The following is a 25,901-nucleotide window of genomic DNA, read 5'->3' on the forward strand; positions in this document are numbered from 1 at the left end:
TTTATCAGACTGTCAGAAGGCTATACGAGGCGAGTACCTAGATTCATCGTGAGCTACCTGGCCACTATACGCCCCTACCTCATACAGAGATGTCTCACGATGCTGTTATAAGGAGACTAGACATCTATCCACCCACTACCACTAATAGACGAGATCTAGATGCCCACATGGGAGTACTCTAGAAACAATCTAGCCATAATCGATCGCACTATACAACTATAGATTATGTCAGCCATAAGATAAAGGGAGTACCTAGAGAAATCGTACCAATCGCAATCTACCTCATTACTCATTCAGGTAGATTTAGCAGACCGCAGGAGAGGAGAGGATTGAAGACATAAGTAAATACTCACATCGACCCACTACCACCATCATAGGTTAGAGCCACAAAGGAGAACTAGGACCACATCTTCGCGGCATAATCTACCTCCTGTATACGAAGGAGTTGTAGAGCGCACAGGGAAGAACAGAGACATTCTATCAACACCAACTCTACTCATAAATCATGTATTTAGAGCCACAAAGGAGACCTAGACATCTACCAGGGACCCACTACCATTAATCAGATTTTAGAGTTATAAAGGGACTAGACATCGACCAACCCAAACCTCATTCTCAAGTCAAGATTAGAGCCATAAAGGTAGACACACTTATACATTCTACAAATACTACGCCTCACCTGAAAACTATCAGATAAGAGCCATTAGGGAGGCTAGAGCATCTAAAAAGACTAACCGTACTATTCAGAGAGTTGTATGAGGTGTGTGTAGTAAAAAGGTGGTACTACAGATTATGTTTCACGGATGCCAACACACTAACACACCAAGCATATTACTATGTATATGCCCTAAAGGAGTAACTAGAGATGCTACTACTGTAACTCTCATAGGATCTTTTGAGCGCTAACTCCATCAGATTTAGAAGGCCATGAAGGGGAGTTAAGTTGTGATCATAAACCACATGATTCTTACCACTATCAGATTATATTGAGCTCCATATAAGAAGGCTAGAACAATCATAACTAGAGAGCCTCTCTGCACGTACCACTCATCAGATTAGAGCCGTAAAGGGAGACTAGACCATCTAGCACCCACTACCCTATCAGATTAGAGCCATAAGGGAGACTAGACAATCAACCACCCACAAACCATATCAAGATTTAGGAGCGCATAAAGAAGACTAGACATCTACACCCCACTCAACTGATCAGATTAGAGCCATAGGGAGACTAGACATCTGACAGCCCACTATACACTATCAGGATTAGAGCTATTAGGGAGGACTAGACATTCTAGACTCAGACACCCACTACATAGTTTATCAGGTCATTCGAGATGCCACAAAGGAGAGTTAGGCCATCTAACCATATCGTTCATCAGTCTATGACTAGAGCCATAAAGGAGACTGACATCAACCACAACCCTCACTACCAGGATCAGGCATAATCAGAGAGAGTGTTGATATAACAGGATGACTGAGATTCACCATACCAACCCACTATCCACTTAATAATGGATTACGAGTCCGATTTAAGGGAAGACTCATACATCTATCAACCGCCTACCACTCTCACGATTAGAGGCCTTCATAAGAGGAGAAGCAGGTAACACATCTTAACCACATCTTATCGAGCTATCGGATTACGACGCATTGAAAGGATTAGACTAGAACATCCGGGTAGTGAAACCGCGGGAGAGTGAACGTTTAAAAGAACGGAGGGGACACAGCTCCACGCATATCTTTTGGGAATGGTGCCAGTGCCAGGCTCGTAGTGGCGGGTTGGAACACTCAACAGGGGAATTAGGGAGCCATTTTCATTATTTAATATTATAAATCAACCAGGAGCACCCCACGAACTAACTCTACTAGTCCAGGATTATCGACCACAAGGGAGACGGAGACATTGCGACACTCACCTCATCGTCACTAGCTTATAAGGACGAGATTTTAGAAGAAGGCCATAGGGAGACATAGAAATCTACCAACCCACTACACTATCAGTCATTAGGAGCCAAACATAGAGAGAGATATAATCTACGACACCCAACTAGCCGATCCAAGTCATCAACTTGGAGCCGGACTATAATTTAGTGAACCGCATATCTAGACAATCTGACAGCCCGACTCAACTTATAGCATATTAGATCCAGCAGAGCTAGGAGAATATATGGATACTTACATCGTATGTCACTGGTACAGTCCAGGTTTATAATCTCACGGACAATACCAAGGCATAGCACTATCCGGAGAGGTTAGAGTTAGGGAATAGTTGGAGTGAGTACCTTAGATACAGTGCCTCAATCCAATACCCACTACACTATAGGAGAGTTAGAGCCACACATGGGAGACGTATCCGACAGGCCACATCTACATCGCCCTACAGACTAGTAGATTGATGATGCTGTCGACTAGACGGCAGGAAAACGCTAGACATCTCCAACCCACGTACCACATCAGATTAAGCATAAAGGAGACGTCCAGCTCTACCAACCCACTACAACTATCAGATTAGAGCCATTAGGGAGACTAGAGCCATTCTTATAAGAAGCGCCATCTACCGAGTATCAAGATTAGAGTTTATAAGGAGACTAGAACATCTACCACCCAACTACCACTATCAGATTAGAGTCATTAAGGATACTATGTAGGCCATAATATTACTAAAACCCACTACCCACCATCATATTGCAGAGCAACCTCAAGGAGACCTTCACGAACATTACACGGTCTAACCACTCTCAGATTAGAGGCCAATTGACGGGTGATTGTAGCTTGAAGATATATTACAAGCCCCCACATCGAGAGTCAATCTGATACAGATATTAGCGCCATAATAGGAGTATGATATTATAGACTCCTGAAGATCCTACCCACTAACCTAACTATCAGATTAGAGCCATAAGTGAGAGACTATAGCATTCTAGGGATCACACCACTACCTATCAGATTAGAGGCATAAAGGAAGACTAGACATCTAGCCACCCCACTACCAACTATCAGATTAGAGCCATTAGGGAGCACTAGACATCTACCAGCCCACTACCACTATCACACGCTGATTAGTATATGAGCTACTAAATTAAAGGAAGGACTAGAATACATCTACCAACCCCTACCACTATCAGATTAGAGCCACAAAGAGGAGAGCCTAATAGACATTGCTACGCGCGCGCACTATTCTTCGGCTACGTAGTTACTAAGATGTTGAGCACAACTACATTAGAACGGAACCTAGACATCACCACCCATCGGCTCTACACCAAGACTATAGATTAGAGCCACAGGGGACCTAGACATCTACCAGCCCACTACCATCTGGACTATCAGTGATTCGCAGTCTGTATTGCAATTGGGGATCAAGAGCATCTAACCACAAGCCGACTACCATCTATAGAGCATTGAGTAGGATTAAATAAGGAGACTTATAGGGCACTCTACAAATATACCCACACTACACACTATCAAGATCCAGCACGCACCCTTAGTGGAGACTAGACTAATGGGTCCTCATAATAATGCTCCGCATCTATACACCAAACAACTCACAGTCAGGATCTCAAGAAGTCTCACTGCATGAATAATGGAGGCTCTAAGACATATACCTAGTCGTTAGATTTACAAGGCACATGAAACTGACCGAACAAAACGTATGCTAGATATATGTAGAGTGTACATGCAAGGCGATTACTCTGATACGTCTACCAACCGCCACTACGCAGAGATCGCATGCTATTTAGGCAACAAAGAGAAGACAGATACTCACTCATACACCCACACGCACTTATATATCAGGTCGTAGAAGTATATGAGAACCATCTAAGAGGGGTAGCTGAAGAGGCATCTAAAAGCACAGGCCTTACGCAACCAGTTCTATTATTTGAAGCCACACCGAAACCGACGAGACATGAGTACATTCCTGGTGAATTGGTACCACATCTAACACGAGAGCAAGAAATAATAAGAGTCAACTGAGTAGGACTAGACAGTGTTACACACCCCAGACCAAGTAATCGAGATTTAGAGCACATTAGGGAAGACTGCACGAACATCCTACATGTCAATTTGAGCCACGTCTAATAGCATTAAAGATTAGGCGCCATGTAAGGAGACTGAAGAAACATCGTAGCTACCCACTGCTCAAACGAAAGACTCATCAGCACAAGGATATAATAGTTTGTGAATAAATATAATTGAGTGACGCTGAGATATCACTAATTCATAACCTCATTAAGAACCACATGACACCGTGTGGAGAGTGATTATAGATGTAGCAGGACTAGCCAGAAAGAAGAGTGAGAGCACCTAGAGCATGGTCTTGCCTAGAGACCGAGCACTACAAACATCTGTCAAGATATAGAGGGTCCTGACTAAGAGTGGAGTCGCACTAGAGACAGTATAGTCACTACCTCCAGAACCACTATCAGATTAGAGCCACAAGGGAGACTAAGACATCCTGCACTACGCATACACACAATCAACGATAGAATAAAGGAGAGAGCACACTCAGGAGAATCGCACATAAGGACGACTCGAGACCAGCACTCGCTCACACACATATACCACTACTATATATAAGATTAGAGCCATAAGGGAGATAGAATTAATCAATACCATTGAATCAACTGATCTACACAAAAGAAATACAAAAAGTTGATCAGTAGTTAAGAGAACGATAGCTATGAGGAAGAATCTAGATAATCTTAATGACCCACTACCAGCAAAATATATTAGAGTCAAAACCAGGAAAGGCAGAGAGCTAATGACAATCTACACAGTATTTTCCTGGACGCACTCACTCAGCAATTAGAGCCATCTGCAAGGAGACTAAGACATCACCAATCAAAAATATTTACTTATTATAATTATTAGCTCTGAGTAAACGGAAGAGCGTAGAGTGACATTCTAGCTCCAGGCCCACTAGCAAACTATAAGATATCAATGTTACGGAAGCCTCTACTAAGTAGGAAAGAATTACCAAGAACATCAACACACTAGAAAAGCCACTCATCTTATATTATTCAGCACTCCTATAGCAGAACCTATCACTACTAGAAGAGAGACTAGAGTCATATCTACACCACACATCTAGATACCACTCATCGAGCCATTTTAGACGACTCAGTATTAAGTGTTCGTGCAGACTCGCTAAAGACGCGAGTTGTACTATCAAAGCCCAAATACTACCAGATACTGGCCATTAAGAGCCCATTCAGGTAGCGAGAAGAACTAAGCACAAGCATACAGCCAACTACCCATAGGCAGGATCTCAAGACAATATAGAGCGAAGAGAGCATGAACACGAACATCCTATAGCGCGCACGCAACAATCACCACACACGTATCCCACCGCATTAGGCCACCAACACGGAGCACCTCCACGACACTCCTAACCACCCACTTATCCTTGACATACTGCGTATCGATGAGATATTTGATGAGCTCAGTAGAGAAAGGAGAGAGGGCTAGGACGCCATCTACTGAATCTCCAACACGACTTGATCTCCTCCTATCGATAGATCGAAAATTAGAGCCATTAGGGATGTATCACTACGACCAATGCCTATACTCAACACGAGCCACCTATCACTAATCTACCTCTCGCACCACTAGTTGTTTAAGAGCCACCAAAGGAGAACTTGCACGACAAGTGTCTCCTCTCACATACTTATCCCACAATGAGAAACGACGCCCATAACATGGCGAGCAACGCTCTTAGTACTCAATTTATCTGCCGTACAAGTTGTCTTATAACCACCCGACCCATTACCCACTATCAGATTAGACTCCACAAGGAGACTAGACATACTTGTGGTACCGACCTCACTGACTCCACTATCACATAGAATTAGAGCCATATGTGCACAGCCGTGGAGACATGCATGAACACACTTCCAGTCGATGACCATCTCCACGCTCATTTTTAACCACTTAATCTAAAGATTATAGAGCACATAGTGGGTGGAGAACTAGAATATTACCGGTATACATCCAGACTAATAGCCTTATGCATTGCGATAGATGTTCATTCGAGACGCACACATGGAGGATGCTACGACCCATTCTAGCCTAGATACTAATCCATCTATTAGTAAGTAAGTATAGAACACTAAAAAGAGATAAAAGACATCACGTGTGTGTGTGCGGCATGCACGTGCGTGGTGTGCACGCCTCAGCTGTGTGTGCCAGTTTACTCACAAGAGTGCTGATTCACACAGGAAGAGCCCAGTGAATGCAGGTTAATGACGGAGGTGAGTCCCACTGGAGCACTATGGAGAAGAGCAGAGGCTGTCTACATATTTTACAGACTTTGGGCTCCCCAGCCTCCAGCGCTCAGCTCCAATGAGTCCCTAGTTCTGTCTCTGCCTCTCTGCCTCTGCCTCTGCCCCTGGTCTCTGCCCGTCTCTGCCCCAGTTTCTGCCCCAAGTCTCTGCTCTAATAACTCTGTCTCTGTCTCTGCCCAATCTGCCTGACTGCCTCTGTCTTTTGCCTTTTACCTCAGTCTCTGTCTGTTTTTTAAAAACATTTAGTTGAAGCCTCCAAGTCAACTGAGGTCACACCCTTGGCCTGTTATGAAAATATCTGCAAAAGGGTAATGGGGAGGAGGAGGTAAGGGAGGGGAGCGAGGAGACAGAAAGACAACAAGTCTCAAAGACAATGCCTCCTGCCACAATCCGCAGGCACGCATTTTCCCCTCTCTCGTCTCTCTCTCCTTCTCCGTCTTATCTATCTCTCTCTCTATCCTCTCTCCCTCTCTCTCTCTCTTCTATCTCTCTTCTCTATCTCTCCCTCTCTCTCTCGTCTTCTCTCTTTCTCTCCCTCTCTCTCTCCTATCTATCTCTCTCTCTCTCTATCTCCCCCTCCCCCTCTCGCTCTCTGGCACTGACACAAAACAAATTGTTTACTGTTCTAATTTATATTGGTAACCTGTTTATAATAGAAATAAGGCAACTCTGGGGTTTGTGCTATATGGCCAATATACCACGGCTAAGGCTGTATACAGTATACATACTTTTAGAACAGCCCTTAGCTCTCTCTCTCTCTCTCTCTCTCTCTCTCTTCTCCCCTCGCTCTCTCTCTCTCTCTCTTCTCTTCTTCTCTCTCTCTCCTCGTCTCTCCTCCTCTCACTCTCTCTTCCTCTCCCCCCCTCTCCCTCCCTCTCCCTCCCTCTCCCTCCTTCCTAAAAAAATACTTATGCATTAATGAATCGCTGAACCACAATGCGACCTCCTCACGATAATCCCCCAACCTGATTTCTATTTCTATTTGTCCTTTATTTCCATCCTTGGTGACACTGAAGCAAGGAAGAAATGTGACGTTTAGTGTCTGCCTCTGCAGCCCATGTTCTTTTTTCTTGATCATGTGTTGTTTTTGATCCTGATGGAGCGGGTTCTATTTGTCCTGTGTGGAGGAAACAAGCCTGTCTGTCTACCTCACGGCCCAAGTGACTACACATACCAGCTACACGTCTCATTAGGCCATTGTTATTGATGACCTTTAGCCCTGTCATGAAACCTGATGGCTCATATTGAGCCGATGGGCTGATACGCGCCCACAGGTACGCGTATACGTATGCGCGGGTGCACGCGCACACACTTAGGTCTACATAAACAGACACGCATACACACACAGGTACACACACCCACACACACACACATTATTGTGCACACGCATAACTTCAATGCCCTGTGTGACTATGACTGTGACATCACTCGACTACTGTCACCGTGGCAACAGCCACGCCACACTGACATCGCCTCAGTAGGGGGTCACTGAGAGTCACATTTTCTCTCTTCTCTCTCTCTTCCTCCCCCTTTACTTGTCTCCCTCCTTGGCATCTGCCATCTCAATGCAGCAGAAAGTGTCCATAACTAATCCTAGTGTGCTCAACGGGGATGAAATACCTCCAGGCCTCGTCGGTCGCCATACCTTCTCTACTGACAGCCCAGCTCAGCTTATCCCAGCCTGGGTCTAGCTGGTCTGGAGCTGTAGCAGACAGCTCCTGGCGCGTGGCAATGATTCCATTACAGCAACGGCTCTCTATTTTTCTCGCCTTCACTGTGAAATGGAAGTTGGGGATGTGATGTGATGGGTGTCTGTGAGAGGAGAGGCCGGGCGCTGAGGCTTGATTTGTGGCCGTTTGAAGCGCCCCAATAAAGCTCGCTGATGATGGACGTACTAACTAAGAGGTATTAGAGCGCCGGCTCTCTCTGATGCGAATCAGCCACGCTTCCATCCAAGCTGAGTGCTGTGCCTTGGTGTGTGGAAGTACTCAAAGTGTGTGTGTGTGTGTGTGTGTGTGTGGTGTGTGTGATGTGTGTGTGTGTGTGTGTGTGTGTGATGTTGATGTGGTAGTGTCGTGAGTGTGTGCGTAAGAACGTGCGTGCGTGCGTGCGTCGCAGTAGACGTGACGGTGCGATGCGGCAGTGACGTGCGGGAGACATTTAGCATGCACGTATGTGTCTGCATTTGTGTGTGTGAAGAGAAAACTCAGCATGTGTGTGTCAGTGTGGACAGGGCAGAGAGCTGTTTTGTTCTACTGCTCAGTGAACAACACACACACACACACACACATCACACACCACACACACACACACACACACACACACCACACACAACACACACACACACAACACACACACACACACACACACACACACACACACCACACACACACAACACACACCACACACCACACAACACACACACACACACACACAAACACACACACACACACACACACAGGTGTGTGAACTACGCCCTTGCTGCTGGCGGGTCAGTGGTAATGTTCTGGGCAGAGGACAGAGGATCCCCAGGGGGTATAGGCCCAACATGTGTCCCTCTGAACCAATTAGATCTGATCTAGAGCCTGTTCTGCTGGGTCCACACATGACACCATAACCTTTGCTCTGATTCATTTACACTGAGACTGAGAGGGTAGGCAAGAGAGGATTGGGGACAGTACGCTCAAATACACACACAGGTTTGACTTTGGACATATGGTATTAAACACATACGCATACAGACAGATTCTATCTGTACTCGTTTCTTTCAACACCACAACACGAACGCCTTACGCACAAGCACACACACAACACACCACACGTTAAAAACCACGCCGTGCACTGCCACACACCCCATCATGCCCGCCCAATTCCATGCTGGCACAACAAATCAACAAACTTCCTTCTGTGAGCTGACTTTTAAGAGACACAGTGCAGAACTCTCTCTTTGTCAAATAATCAGTGTCTAGGAGATGTCACACAGGAATAAAAAGGCCAAGTTGCCATTGTCTCGCGCAGGAAACGACAAACACCCAACATACACAAAGTGAATGTTGATTAGGCTATCCAAGCTGCTGGGTATTTGTCTCTTTTATTTTGTGCCCTGATGTGTTCTTCACATAGAAGCAAACTACCCATCTTTGTTCAGCTATGTTAATGACCTGGTCGAACGTACGGAGCTAAGATGACAAGTAGTGTTCTATTAGTACCAAAAAAGTCTTTATCCAGAGTGGGCCCGCCACCACATCACCTATTGACTATTTCTGACAATGTGCTCCCTCCTCTCACATATCGGCAGCTTTGTTGCAAGTCACAAGCTGTAGAGCGGATGGCACATCATTCCTCTCTCTCTCTCTCTCTCTCTCTCTCTCTCTCTCTCCCTCCCTCCCACTCCCCGTCCGTGTTTTGACACTGGTGGGGAATGACATCCTGCAGAAATAATGATATTTTGAGTGGTAGCTGCAAGCTGGGGATCTAGTGTGTAATTGAAACACTGGGGCACTTTCACACTCTGCCTCCCCCCGTCCTCCCCAAACCCAGCTGTGCTCCTGATGGAGCTCCCCTGATTCGCCCAGACAATCCCTCACACTTCTGGCAGGTGGCAAAGAGATACATTCTGGGATTTATTTATTCAGAGTTTATTCCTCCCAACCCCCTCTGCAAGAGGTAGCTGTTCGGGGTAATGTCTCACATTGTCTTGCATGTGTGGTAATATACACCGGGTATGATTGATTTAATGTTTTAGCTTGCATATGTGTTGATATATGCGGAATTTAGAAAAATTTTATGTAAACGCCGCAGCACAGGAAAGGATATTAAATTGCATCATATCGATTAATGTCAAAGAAACTCATCCAGCAACGACACATAATTTGTACTTATACAGTACTGATTGAATATCCCATGCGTTCCTTCATCATCTCATACACTTTGTCTGTTGTCATGTTTTTAAAGGGGCATCTGTAACATTAAGTGATACTCATTTGACACTGGGGATTGTGGGAAGGCAGTTTACAAATGTCACAAATGGTGGTAGATGTATTGGGGATCATGAGCAGCCATCGCCTAACTGTGGTTATTATATGTCTGTGTCTGTCTGTCTGTCCATGTGTCCGCAGGGTGCGGCTTGAGGCGTTCTCAGACAACAGTGGGAAGCTGCAGCTCTCCCTGCAGGAGATCATAGAATGGCTGACGGCCAAGGACGAGGAGCTGTCAGAGCAGCTGCCCATAGGGGGTGACGTGGGGGCCGTCCAACACCAGAGGGAGTTCCACCAGGTACTGTGTTGGGCCCCTTTCAAAAGCTACATCACAAACACTGAAACAAGCCAAAATGGTAGGTAGTAATTAGAATGTTCTTACAAGGCAGGGCTCTCCAACCCTGTTCATGGAGAGCTACCCCCCCCCCCCTTTTATTCCAAGCTTTTTCTGTGGCACTAAGGAACAATCAACTCATTCCATGGCTTCTATCGAAAGTGTGATTTAATTAATTTACTATAGGCAGATACACAGTAATTACAGTGAACTATAGTTACAAATTGCTTGAGTGGAAACCATCATTCATGCCGAGCTGCAGGAATGTGTGTTTGAGTTACCATCCAGTTGACTCGTATTGATCAAACAAATTCAAAGGCGCCTTCACAGCACAAACCAGTATCACTTTGTCTCTCCCTAGAAACTCGTTAGTTACCTGTTTGGAATTAATAGGGCCACTATGTTATGTTTCAGTGCTTTGACACTAACCTTAGTTTAAGGTTAGCCCATCGGTAACATTAAGCATAGAGGGAAGTAAGCACTTTGAGAGCAGTACATACCTAATCCCTCCCTCCAAAAGGATTTACCTACTTTCAATTAGCAACCTCTTCGATTTGAGGCTCTCTTAATTTGGCCATCTATCAAAATAACGACTCTATTTCAGGATTTAAGACTCTGGCTGTTATCTGCAGGACAGATCGGGACCAACAAAATGGCCGTGGTGTGTGTTAAAACTAGTGGTGGACAAAGTACTGTATTGTCATACTTAAAGGTAAAGATACCTTAATAGAAAATGACTTAAGTAAAAGTGAAAGTCACCCAGTAAAATACTACTTTATTAAAAGTAAAAAAGTATTTGGTTTTAAATATACTTAAGTATCAAAAGTAAATGTAATTTCTAAAATATACTTAAGTATCAAAAGTATAAATCATTTCAAATTCCTTATATTAAGCAAACGAGACGGCACTATTTTCTTGTTTTTTAAATTTACGGATAGCCCCTGACTATATCCAACACTGAGACATAATTTACAAATGAAGCATGTGTTTAGTGAGTCCGCCAGATCAGAGGTAGTAGGGATGACCAGGGATGTTCACCTGATAAGTGTGTGAATTAGACCATTTTCCTGTCCTGCTAAGCATTCAAAATGTAACGAGTACTTTTGGGTGTCAGGGAAAACGTATGGAGTAAAAAGTACATCATTTTCTTTAGGAATGTAGTGAAGAAAAAGTTGTCMAAAATATATATAGTAAAGTAAAGTACAGATATCCCAAAAAACTACTTAAGTAGTACTTTAAAGTATTTTTTACTTAAGTACTTTACACCACTGGTTAAAACCACCCAGTGGTGAATCTATAAAAGATACCCTGAACTGTCGTTAAATAAGAGTGATTCAGCTGAAATCTTTTTATTTGACATGTTAAAAAGACCCAGCTGCTCTGTGTTGATGGAGAGGGGAATTCAACTCGTTGAAAGCTGAGACTTGTGGAGCCAAGCAAGCAGATGCCGGGTGCCGAATATAAGAGGAGAGATAGAGTCTCTCACATTCAGGGGCTTGTTCTGCACCCCTCCTTATTCTGTAGTTGAACATTGAGAAAATCCTTCCTTGCAATGGTTTCAGTTTTAAAAAAAATCAATTTCCCGGTAAAAACATCTCCATTTGGTATGATATGTCCCCCAAACACAAACAGGCAGGCAGGAAGGCAGATACGTACTGTACACACACACACACACACACACACACACACACACACACACACACACACCACACACCACACACCACACACCACCAACACACCATAATTGGTCCTGTACTACAGCAGAATGCTCTTCCACCTACGTTCCAATTTTCTGTGCTGTCAGTTTGTGCTAGTGTGTCTCTGAGGGGAGGAGCCATATTGACAGTGAGAGTGGTCCTCACCTCCCCTCCTCCCCCTCCACTAACACAGACTGCCGCTGTGAAATCAGCTTCCCAATTAAGGACAAAAACCATAGTCACCACCATCTCTCTTCTCTCTTCTCTCTTCCCTCTCTCTCTCTCTCTCTCTCTCTCCTCTCTCTTCTCTCCTTGCTAATCTCTCTATCCTTCTATCTCCTGCTAAGAGATTATAGCCCACGTGCTGTTTCCTCCCTCCCCTCCACCCATACTACAGATTTTGTTACTTAGTATGTACCTGCTAAAATCACAAGCTCCCTCCCTCCTCTAAGCCCACCCTCCTTCCTCACCCCTTTCCTCCACCATCCTTTTCTTTTCTATGCCCTATTTTTATGCAATATTCCTTTATAATCTATCTAAGGAGCTCCACTCCCCAAGTGTGATGTTGCTCTAAACCTTTTCAGACAAAGCAGAGAGGGAAATTGTATGGAGTTTTCTGTGGAGATTTCAGGGTTTGAGAAATGTGAGTTATTGATCTTAAGTGGATTTATTCTGCAGTGTTTCATTGCGTGGGGAAGTGTCCCTTTCAGTTTGTGTGTGTGTGTGTGTGCGTGCGTGTGCTTGAGTGTGTGCGCATCGCTCTATAAGTATGTGCATGTGTAGTGTTCTATAAGTGTGTGTGTTTAGTGTTCTATAAGTGTGTGTGTGTGTAGTGTTCTATAAGTGGTGTGTTTAGTGTTCTATAAGTGTGGTGTGTGTGTGTGTAGTGTTCTATAAGTGTGTGTGTGTGTGTGTGAATGTTCTATAAGTGTGTGTATGTAGTGTTCTATACGTGTGTGTGTGTAGTGTTCTATAAGTGTGTGTGTGTAGTGTGTAATGTAAGTGTGTGTGTAGTGTTCTATAAATTTGTGTGTGTAGTGTTCTATAAGTGTGAGTGTGTGTGTAGTGTTCTATAAGTGTGTGTAGTGTTCTATAAGTTTGTGTGTGTAGTGTTCTATAAGTGTGAGTGTGTGTGTAGTGTTCTATAAGTGTGTGGTGTGTGGTTAGTGTTTCTATAAGTGGTGTGGGTAGTGTTCTATAAGTGTGTGTAGTAGAGGTCGACCGATTATGATTTTTCAACGCGATACCGATACCGATTGTTGGAGGACCAAAAAAGCCGATACCGATTAATCGGCCGATTTTTTTATTTATTTGTAATAATGACAATTACAACAATACTGAATGAACACTGTTATTTAACTTCATATAATTCTCAATAAAATCAATTTAGCCTCAAATAAATAATGAAACATGTTCAATTGGTTTAAATAATGAAAAACAAAGTGTTGGGGAAGAAAGTAAAAGTGCAATATGTGCCATGTAAGAAGCTAACATTTAAGTTTCTTGCTCAGACATGAGAACATATGAAGCTGGTGATTCCTTTTAACATGAGTCTTCATATTCCAGGTAGAAGTTTTAGGTTGTAGTTATTATAGGAATTATAGGACAATTTCTCTCTATATGATTTGTATTTTCGTATACTTTGACTATTGGATGTTCTTTTAGGCACTTTAGATTGCCAGTGTAACAGTATAGTTTCCATCCTCTCCTCGCTGCTACATGGGCTCGAACCAGGAACACATCGACAATAGCCACCCTCGAAGCAGCATTACCCATGCAGAGCAAGGGGAAACTACTCCAAGTCTCAGAGCGAGTGACGTTTGAAACGCTATTAGCGCGCACCCGCTAACTAGCTAGCCATTTCACATCGGTTACACCAGCCTAATCTCGGGAGTTGATAGCTTGAATTCATAATCAGCAGAGCTGGCTGGAAAACGCACGAAAGTGCTGTTTGAATGAATGCTTACGAGCCTGCTGGTGCCCCTCGCTCAGTCAGACTGCTCTATCAAATCATAGACTTAATTATAACATAATAACACCACAGAAATACGACCTTAGGTCATTAATATGGTCGATCCGGAACTATCATCTCGAAAACAAATTTATTCTTTCAGTGAAATAGGGAACCGTTACATATTTTATCTACGGGTGGCATCCATCGGTCTAATATTCCTGTTACATTGCACAACCTTCAATGTTATGTATAATTACGTAAAATTATGGCAAATTAGTTCGCAATGAGCCAGGCGGCCCAAACTGTTGCATATACCCTGACTCTGCGTGCAATGAACGCAAGAGAAGTGACACAATTTCACCTGGTTAATGTTGCCTGCTAACCTGGATTCTTTTTAGCTGAATATGCAGGTTTAAAATATATACTTCTGTGTATTGATTTTAAGAAAGGCATTGTTCTATAAGTGTGTGTGATGTGTGTGTGTGTTACTATGTGTGTGTGTGTGTATGTGTTCTATAGTGTGTTGTAGTGTTCTATAAGTGTGGTGTGTGTGTGTGTGTGTGTGTGTGTGTTGTGTGTGTGTTGTGTGTGTAGTGTTCTATAAGTGTGTGTGTAGTGTTCTATAAGTGTGGTGTGTGTGTGTGTGTGTTGTTCTATAAGTGTGTGTGTAGTGTTCTATAAGTGTGTTTGTAGTGTTCTATAAGTGTGTGTGTGTGTGTGTGTGTGTAGTGTTCTATAAGTGTGTGGTGTGTGTTGTAGTGTTCTATAAGTGTGTGTGTGTGTGTTGTGTAGTGTTCTATATAGTGTGTGTGTGTGTGTGTAGTGTTCTAATAGTGTGTGTGTGTGTGTGTGTAGTGTTCTATAAGTGTGTGTGTGTAGTGTTCTATAAGTGTGTGTGTAGGTGTTTATAAGTGTGTGTGTGTAGTGTTCTTATAAGTGTGTGTGTGTGTGTGTAGTGCATAATCTATTCATCCGAGAAAAGAGAGAGGAATGAAGATAATGAAACTAAAAATAATTATAATAATATATGCCATTTAGCAGACGCTTTTATCGAAAGCGACTTACAGTCATTCGTACGTACATACATTTTACGAATGGGTGGTCCCTGGAGTCAAACCCCCTTCCCTGACGTTACAAGCGCCATGTGTTCTGAGAAAGCTCAATGTAATGGTGTCTCTGGGGGCCCCAGACATAAATGGGGGACCGTCAACATGTTTGGAGGGGGCAATGAAACCATTTCCTTCTATGACTCTTCCTCCTCCATCATGCATAATGTAGCCTAATTGGATCTGAAGTCTTTATATTTAATGTTCCTTCAGCCAAAGACGGCACCCCTCAGTGTGAAATTTAGCTGGAATTAAAGTTTTAACGCAGCGGAGACCTAAGGGAGGGAAGTAAACCCGCAATCCCACCTTGGGTACCAACCGCTCACTCAGAAAAAAACGAAACAAGCGGGTTAAAATCTGAGTTTCCTTAGTAACCTCAGCAGGAAATCTTATCATAAACCACAGCTCCTGCGCAGAACACATTTCTGCATGTTTGCTTAGCATCAGTGGTATATGCCAGTTCAGTGGGGCTCCGTATTTAAACCCGTCAGTGAGGAAGGAGGCTGGTGTTATCAGGCAGTGACTGGCTGCAGTCATGGGGTTTAATAGCCACTGAAAGACAGTCGCCACTGCGCCGCTCGCCACAGGGGAAACCCTGTCCCGGCTCCTTGAGGGAGCAAAAGGGGGCTCAGTTGAAACGTGTGCCCCCTCAGTTTTAGTTTTTTGTCCCTTTACAAAAATCGCAAAAAAAGTTAAAATGACACGTTGGCGCAAAATCTGTATCTTCTCTGCACTGTGTCAACACAATGGACAGCGCTAGCTGCGATGTGTGTAGGGGAACTATGGAAAGCCACTGAGGTGGTTAGCTATGAATAGGGCTGTTACAGTGACCATATTACCACCACACCAGCAGTCATGACCACATTCAAATTCCACGTGATCGTTTAGTCGCGTAATTAGACTTCAAGCTCTGATGCTGCTGATGGTCATTAGTAGCTTACCAAACTTGCTAACTGCCTGGTACTCAGCACTCTATTGTCCCTCTAATCACTCTGACATCAATGCAAATGTTTTCAAAAAATAAAATCAATCTCTTCATGAGAGCCAATGAGCTGATGTTGCGCAACATTTCTATAGGCTATGCAATTGTGTGAGAAAACAGAGTTTTGATGGACTCTATTAAAAAGAGCAGGATGCCATCAGCTTTCTATAGACTAGGCCTATTATATTTATTTATCAGCTTTCCTAATATTAAGTACATTTCTTCGCTTTTACAACCGGAGTATAGCCTACCTGGCTGGTATGAAAATGAACCACAGGAAAAGCGTCTTCCATTCGCTATTTAAGTGCAWAAATTACATGTATTGTTTTTCCCCGTGCCCCTGTTCTGAGATAGGTACATGATAATGGTCCATTCTAAATCAAAACTAATTTCAAACATATTATTTAGTATATGTAAGACAACATTAAATTAAGAGTAGTCTGATGGGTGATTATATTAGCCTATCAACGATGGGCATCAATGATTTATTATCAATAATAATGCCCAGCGTGTTCAGTAAGGCAAGAAACAGAGAATGCTTTTTAAAAAACTTTTTCAAATCCTAGTCGCACACCTCATGTAGCCTTGCCCATAAGCCATAGGCGGAAATCCCAGGGGGGACGGGGGGGACACGACCCCCCCATCTTGGGAAAAATATGATTTGTCCCCCCCAATATATCACTGTAAACATAACTATGTAATTTCAATAATATTAATAATACGCAATGAAAGCACCTGTGCTGATTATAGACACTTAATAGCGCGTTTTTAAGTTTCAAAAGATTGCGACCCCCCCCGCCCTTTGCCTCACAATGGTTTGATCCACTGCCAGTTCTTTAGCTGGCAAAGTAATAGAGGGATCGTATCTACTGTCCCGAAGGGATATGTACGTAACTGACGTGAGGTTAATCCAGTCAATCCATAGCAATGTTATTTATTTATTTTTATGTTGGCAGGGTTCACACACTAGCTGAATTTGCAGAGCTAGCGCGCAAAACTAAACAAACATTAACTATCAAGCTAGCTAGTACCTATTCCATTTATGTGGCGTCGTCAAAGATGGATCTTTGCTATCGTCAATTTATTCCAAGATCAGCATGCAGCTGTAGTGCTTCGACGTCCCTGTGATAAGGTTAGCGATAAACTGAAGTCCAAACTGAACAGAACAGAACTACACTCTCTTCTACATTGTCTTAAATATATATAATGGTCTCGTTGCAAAAGATAAATTGTCGCTAGTGAACTTTTTATGTTTTTTTTATTTCACCTTTATTTAACCAGGTAGCAAAGATTATAGCAAACACCAGAAACGGAATTGGTGCTCGCTTGCTTTACAAATTCAGCTATTGTTGGAAAGCCAGCCCAATATGAACAAAACTATTAAAATTACAAAAGGTTGCAGCATGTGTTGTGTAAATGTGTGTGTGTGCAGCTAGGCCAGCCAGCCAGGTAGAAAAAATGGCAGAAAAAGTAAGAAGACGGACATCAGAGTATTTGTCAGTACACCAAAACGCATAGTAAGAACTCTAGTAGCCTAATCTCAAAGACTAGTTGATAAAATGTTCATAAGAAAGAAGTGAAATGCTAATGGAAATGTTTCACAATGATGTCATTAGGCAGAGCAGGCAACAGATGGCACACAGACAGCGAGGCTGGGGACAGATATGCAGGGACAGATTGGCAGAGACAGGGAGTCTCAGGTAAGTTTGTTGAGTCTTTGTTTGGCAACATATGAAAGGTTCTCAATTTTTTTGACTTGTAAAATAGGACATAATTGGAAAATGCCATGGATACCCCACTCTCAACTTAAACTGGTGACTAAACTAAGATTTGTTTACGGCAATGGTATTGCTGTTGTGATTAATTGTGTAGTTTTGTACCGGTAGTTAGGAGTACGGCAAATACCTTATTTATTTTTCAGGAGACAGACTGTGAGTCAGTTAGGGTGGTGAAAGGGAAAGAGCCAGGGAGGAGACTTCAGAGGACAGTGTCACAGCACGGCAGGACCAAGTGTCACCCTTGTTGCCAGCAGCCACCAGTATAGGGAGACAGTGGCACAGCATTGTCCAGTTACCACAGTGATGGCACAAAACCATATCAGCCACACCCACAATTTATAGAACCGCAAACTCTTGCCAACAGAGTGTTGACGTTTCAAGAGAGATGGTTTCGCGATTTCCCCTGGCTACATTATAATCCATCAATAAAAGGAGTGTTGTGTTTTCACTGTAGCCAAGGGTTTTCAAGACAGCCATCTTTTGGCCAAAGAGCAGATGCTGCCTTAATTAGTGCAGGATTTAGGAACTGGAGAAAAGCCATTGAAAAATTCACAGCACATCAAAACTGCCAAACCCACCGCCACTTTGTAATTGTAAAGCACACCAGCTAAATCCAATCAGTGTCCAGTTATCCAGCGCGTGGGTAAACAGCAGGATACGCAAGGCATTGCGTGATGAAAATTGTTAGTTCGGTGCGGCATGTAGTAAGACAGGGACAAGCCTTTAGAGGCCACACGGAGGATGACAGTGGGAATTTATACCAGATTTTTGAAAACTTAGGGCAGAAGAGGATGATCCATTTTACTGAAGTGGTTAACAGAGCGTACCACAATGTACACAGGCCCCAAAGCACAGAATGAAATTCTGAACATCATGGCCAATAGTCATTCGAGGCATTGCAGCTGAGATTAGGTCTCTTCCGATTGTACAATTTTCATTAATTGTTGATGGTACTCAAGATGTCTCTGGTGCTGAACAGGAGAATGTCTGTCTGCGTTATGTTGACCATGACCATGTCCCTCACAAGGAGTTTATTGGGCTATACAGGGTGTCGGAGACAACAGGCGAGGGCATTGGCGAAAGTGGCAACTGATTGTTGTTGAGGAAACCCGCAAACATATGCTCGGTTCTTTTGTTCAGTAGTGTGTATAGCGTGGTTCTCAACCTTTTTGGGGTACTGGAACCCTGCATATTTTGAGGCAAGGCAGGCAAGGTTTTGAGCGGTCCTCAGGGACTCCACCCCCTCTATATTATATGTAAACTTACTGGAAACCTTGTGGTCTGACTACATTCATTACACTTTTTTATTTCACGACCCCTTGCAATTAGTCCATGGACTCCTGTTTGAGAACCCCTGGTGTAATTGATATTTGTTCTTTTGTTTAGTAGTTTTCAGTACAATTACAAATTATTTATTTCATGTTATTTTATTTAAAATTGCATACTTTGTGCGACATACTTGTCCATAGCTGCTGTTTGAAGAGTTGAGACACTGACTGAAGGATATTTTGTTTGATTTATTTGGGTTTTTCATTGAAGTAGTTATTTTGCTTTTAGAACTGTACTTATTTTAAGCTTTTTGTTCTTGCAAAGATATTGTAGTAGACTCAGGCCAGGTGCACATATTTAATGACTATATAAATGTATCAGAAAAAGTCCAATTAAAAGGTCAATTCAATACGGAGACCAACTTTGTGATGGTTCTCAATGGAGATTCGTTTAGATGTGATCACACCATGTTCATTGTATTTATGAAAACTACACCCATACAGTGTACAGTACCATTGTCACCTACTGACCTTTCTTGATATTGCTGGTTGTAAGTACGAATACCTGCATACATACTGGACTGGTAAGGAGCACTGCTATAACTATTATTAGTAGTAGAATTATAATGATTTAAACATTTGAACAAGTTGGGAAAACCCTTCAGTTAACTACTGTACCTATCAATTATCCAGTTGTAGGAATTATGGTTCCTCAATATACATTTAACATATAACAACGTATGCTATGTGTTACAGCACTACTTTTGGTGTCCCCCTCAGGAATTGCTCTTGAGAAAATTTAATGTAATTGTCCCCTCCAAGGTTGATATCAGATTTTCGCCCCTGCCATAAGCATATATGTTTTGATAAGGTTTGTGTCACAACTAAAGTGGACAAATAACTTCTTAAAATGAAGCACATTAATCTGCTTTACAACCGGTGTAGGTGCCTAAGAGACAATTTATGCTTGATCCGAAAATGTGGTCGGAAGCGGTGTATGGATGGTGTGATGTAATTGCGGAGCACCCGGACGCACGCAGAGGCCAAATTGAGCTCCGTACGGCATTGTCTTGTGCCTCTCAAATTTTGTAACAATGCGTAGGGCTCAGTATTGCTCCGCACTGACATGATTGGTTGATGGTAGGTGAGGGCGCTAGGTCCTGTATAAACACAAACTCACTTCCTTGACAACTTCCTTCACAACAGCTCTGCGCTACTCTGTAAAGCGAAAAAAGTATGATTGCCCAGACTTCTGCAGAGGCCATATCACCGTAAATGCTACATGCCAATGCAGACGTTGGATTGACCATGCAGCGCCTTTCACTGGCATGCAAATTTCAAATTTGGGGAAGATAATTTTCACAAAAAAAATGCACCTTCATAATAGAGCATTACATRCATAATCACATTTGTGTTAACTTTTGAGAACGGTGTTTTCACGCTAATTTATTGCATTTTGGAACATTCACGCTCACAGCCTACTGCCGTGTGTGATTTCTGCGCTTATAATGTGAAGAAACAGCCTAATAGTTGATCAACATTTTAAGCTAAACGTTCTGACCTGTTGCATCAGCCTCATTGCTTTAAAAAAAAAAAATTATGCGAGTGGTTGTATTAATTTGGGATCTAAAGCATCCCACAACTGTCCAAGAGTATGTTTGGAATATTTATTTATTGCACAGAAGGACAAGTTGACCAATATAATAGGTCAACCTTTGTACTATGGGGGATAGTAGATTGACATAGGCTAGTGCTTTTGCTGTTCGTTGGGCCCACTCATCTTGTTGGCTGATGAAAAGTAGGCTAAATGTAGACAGTTCTTCTAACATCTTCAATATGCGCCTCGGGAATTCAATGAGAGGGACGCGAGCAATTGCGTCTGTCTTCACTTGTAGCCTACATCTTAGCTGAGATACCGCTGAGAAGGGCCCGATCATGTGACGGGCATTGGCTAATAAGAATTGAGATATCTGAGAGCGCCATGTGAGTGAGAGGTGCTTTGGAGCATGACAGAGAGAAGGGAATTGTAATTATTATATTAATTCCAAGGGCACAACGGCCACTTTGGCTGCAAAAGGCATGGATTTTTTAGGGGGCATTACAGCCACACAAGGGGGAAGCTGCTGAGAAATTCGAGGTCTGGTGAGAATATTATCAAGTGCTTATCTAACTATGAATGAGAGACTGATGAAGTGTGTGCAGCCTGCACAAGAAACAAATCAAAGCTCAAGCCTTTCATTCAACTCTTTTCAAATCATCATTAGAGTTGCATCATGCAATCTTAGAATGCATTAAACATCTAGACATACAGTACCAGTCAAAAGTTTGAACACACCTACTCAATCCAGGGTTTTTCTTTATTTTTGCTTTTTTCTACATTGTAGAATAATAGTGAAGACATCAACACCATGAAATAACACATATGGAATCATGTAGTAACCCMAAAAATGTCCAGGGTTYTTTCCCCTCTGGTTGCACATTTAATATGCTGATAGAAATTTGGTCAAACGGATTTAAGTTTCCCTGCATTAAATTCCCAGGCTACTAGGAGTGCCGCCTCTGGGTGAGCGTTTTCTTGTTTGCTTATGACGGAATACAGCTCGTTCAATGCTGTCTTAGTGCCAGCCTGTGACTGTGGTGGTACGTAAAACAGCTACGAAAAATACAGATGAAAACTCTCCAGGTAGATAGTGTGGTCTACAGCTTATTATGACATATTCTACCTCAGGTGAGCAATAGATCGAGACTTCCTTACATATTGTTCACCAGCTGTTATTTACAAAAATACATAGTCTGCCGCGCCTTATCTTACCAAATACCATGGAACCACACAGCCGTCATACCGCTCAGGAAGGAGACACGTTCTGTCTCCTAGAGATGAACGCACTTTGGTGCGAAAAGTGCAAATCAATCCCAGAACGATAGCAAAGGACCTTGTGAAGATGCTGGAGGAAACAGGTACAAAATGATCTATATCCACAGTCAAACGAGTCCTATATCGACATAACCTGAAAGTCCGCTCAGCAAGGAAGAAGCCACTGCTCCAAAACCGCCATAAAAAAAGCCAGACTACGGTTTGCAACTGCATATGGGGACAAAGATCGTACTTTTTGGAGAAATGTCCTCTGGTCTGATGAAACAAAAATAGAACTGTTTGGCCATAATGACCATCGTTATATTTGGAGAAAAAAGGAGGAGGCTTTCAAGCCGAAGAACACCATCCCGACCGTGAAGCACGGGGTGGCAGCATCATGTTGTGGGGGTGCTTTGCTACAGGAGGGACTGATGCACTTCACAAAATAGATGGCATCATGAGGATGGAAAATTATGTGGATATATTGAAGCAACATCTCAAGACATCAGTCAGGAAATTAAAGCTTGGTCGCAAATGGGTCTTCCAATGACCCCAAGCATACTTCCAAAGTTGTGGCAAAATGGATTAAGGACAACAAAGTCAAGGTATTGGAGTGGCCATCACAAAGCCCTGACCTYAATCCTATAGAAAATTTGTGGGCAGAACTGAAAATGCGTGTGCGAGCAAGGAGGCCTACAAACCTGACTCAGTTACACCAGCTMTGTCAGGAGGAATGGGCCAAAATTCACCCTATTTATTGTGGTAAGCTTGTGGAAGGCTAACCGAAACGTTTGACCCAGGTTAAACAATTTAAAGAGTGTATGTAAACTCTGACCCACTGGGAATGTGATGAAAGAAATAAAAGCTGAAATAAATCATTCTCTTTACTATTATTCTGACATTTCACATTCTTAAAATAAAGTGGTGATCCTAACTGACCTAAGACAGGGAATTTTTACTAGGACTAAATGTCAGGAATTGTGGAAAAAAACKGAGTTTAAATGTATTTGGCTAAGGTGTATGTAAACTTCCGACTTCAACTGTAAGTAAAAATACTTTAAAGTACTACTTAACTAGTTTTTTGGGGGGTATCTGTACTTTACTATTTATTTGTTTGACAACTTTTCATTTACTTCACTACGTTCCTGAAGAAAATTATGTACTTTTTACTCCATACATTTTCCCTGACACCCAAAAGTATTCATTACATTTCGAATGCTTAGCACATAAGGAAAATGGTTCAATTCACGCACTTGTCAAGACAACATGGTTATTGCTACTGCCTCTGATCTGGCGGACTCACTAAACACAAATGCTTCATTTGTAAATTATGTTTGCCCCTGGCTATCCGTACATAAAATAAATAATCATAATTGTGCCGTCTGGTTTGCTTAATATAAGCAATTTGAAAAGATTTATACTTTTACTTTTGATACTTAAATATATTTTTGCAATTATATTTTCTTTTTATACTTAAGTGTATTTAAAACCAAATACTTTAAAACTTTTACTCAAGTATTATTTTGCCGGGTGACTTTCACTTTTACTTGAGTAATTTTTCATTGAGATATCTTTACTTTTACTCAAGTATGACAGTTGGGTACTTTTTCCACCACTGGCTATATTAAATGGATTTATTGGACTTTTTAAAATGTAGATGTTCCAAAGGTCTGCATCAGTAGCTTGTAGGCTATGCTTGGTAGCCAGGAGATGCTATATGTGTTTATGTTAATTAACGGTCAATTACCGTGAGAACGCAGTTATTTGCCTGACAATCACGAGCTGACAAAATAGCATGTCYGCCATAGCCCTAGATATGACTCCTGTGGTAGGCTAAGTGAATAACGTGATATGCCTCTGTCTGTAATATTCTATTTTGATTTATAAGGGTGGGGTCAAGTTTACAGTTGAAGCTGCTATGCTCAACTCTGCCTCATGCCCCACGACTACAGAGTTGAGTTAGCTTCTTCGCTAGCTATAAAAATTGTTAGTGTTATTAGCCTTAGTCTATTTAACTAGCTCGAACCAGCTAATCTGCCACTGCTACGATAGATATCAAAAATTGGCTTCGCCAAGGTAACCAAACAAAACCAAAAGGAGAAAGCGAGCGATTGGCAGCAACAGCAGTATCAAACCACCGAGGCCGCCGCCAAGCCCAGCAGCGATGATGATGTCGAGCTCCAGCTAGCTCCGCGTGCAGAGCCTACCTACCCTTCCACAAGCGTCGCCAGGATAATGGCTCCACAGCTTCCTCCACCTCCGACTCTTCCTGACAATATCTGAACAGAGAAGCCAGCCCAGGTTAGCCTAGAATCCTACCCTAGACGCAGTTTTTCTGTCCAAAAATGTTCATTTAATAGCAACTGGTTCATAGGAAGAGAGTGTCTGGAATACTCAATGACTGCAGAATTCAATATAATTCCAATGTAAGAACCCAAATGATGCCCCTGGGTCTAGCTACATATCAATATGTTTCATCATAGAAATAAATACATTCTATTATGGTTTTCTTGGTAGCCTATTGGTTTTCGTTGCTGTAAATGGAACTGTACGTAACGGAAATGTGTTTATGGTAGGCTGGCGTTGCTTAATTGATTAGGTGGGTCGAATTCCATCCACAGAAGTGCATTGGGCCATATCACAACGTGTTGCTCTACTTAGGAGCGGCATGGTTTTCCATGTTTGATGCTGGCCTATAGGTCCATTTACACAGACAGCTGTGCATGGCTGCATCTCACTGTAGTAGGCTGTAGGCTATTTAGATCTCCATTCGCCTTTTTGTTTTACTGCGGTTCTTACTGTTAATGTAACTAGCCTAATTATATAAAATATTGAGTTGCACCCCCTTATGCCATCAGAGCAGCCTCAGTTTGTCGGGGCATAGACTCTACAAGGTGTCGAACGCGTTCCACAGGRCTGCTGGTCCATGTTGACTCCAATGCTTTCCAAAGTTGTGTCAAGTTGGCTGGATGTCCTTTGGGTGGTGGACCATTGTTGATACACACGGGAAACTGTTGAGTGTGAAAACCCCAGCAGCGTTGCAGTTCTTGACACACTCAAACCGGTGCACCTGGCACCTACTACCATATCCCGTTCAAAGGCACTTTAATATTTTGTCTTGTCCATTCACCCTCTGAATGGCACACATACACAATTCRWGTGTGGATTTAACAGGTGACATGAATAAGGGATCAAAGCTTTCACCTGGATTCACCTGGTCAGTCTATGTCATGTTCTTAAAGTTTTGCACAGTCAGTGTATTTCACTTTAGTTTAATAACGTACTAATATATAGGCTAAAGTTTTTACCTAGCATAAGTTGAGTGGTGAATGGAGATTAGCTGTTGAGGACGAGAGAGTCTGGTTGACACTGCCGGTCCATAGGGCCCACAGGATTCTCTGTGACTGCGTCCTAAATGGCACCTTATTCCCTATAAAGTGTATTACTTTTGACCAGAGCCCTATGGGACAGCCTATGAGTCATTAATTCCACTGGGCGGCTGGGTTGGTTTCTAGGTCTGCAGCAGAATAATTTGCATGTACTCAGGCAGTTCAGCACAGAGACGATATAGTCCAGACTGACAGCTAGGCAGTCCTATGTGGCCCTGCCAGTTGCTCCTCACTGTGTGTGTTCATGTATGCAAATTGATGTGTGTGTGTGTGTGTATGTG

At 42.7% G+C, this 25,901-nt stretch overlaps 1 protein-coding gene across 1 annotated transcript in view; it reads left to right on the plus strand.

Annotated features, from left to right (window-relative positions):
- drp2 (dystrophin related protein 2) overlaps positions 1-25,901 on the plus strand; it is a 126,409-nt gene that overhangs the window by 32,383 nt on the left and 68,125 nt on the right. The window contains exon 3 of the mRNA XM_070444141.1: positions 10,400-10,556. Coding sequence (XP_070300242.1) covers positions 10,400-10,556 — 157 coding nt within the window. The remainder of the gene's footprint in view (positions 1-10,399; positions 10,557-25,901) is intronic.

This window comes from Salvelinus sp. IW2-2015, linkage group LG6.2 (assembly GCF_002910315.2).
Source record: "Salvelinus sp. IW2-2015 linkage group LG6.2, ASM291031v2, whole genome shotgun sequence".
NCBI lineage: Eukaryota > Metazoa > Chordata > Actinopteri > Salmoniformes > Salmonidae > Salvelinus > Salvelinus sp. IW2-2015.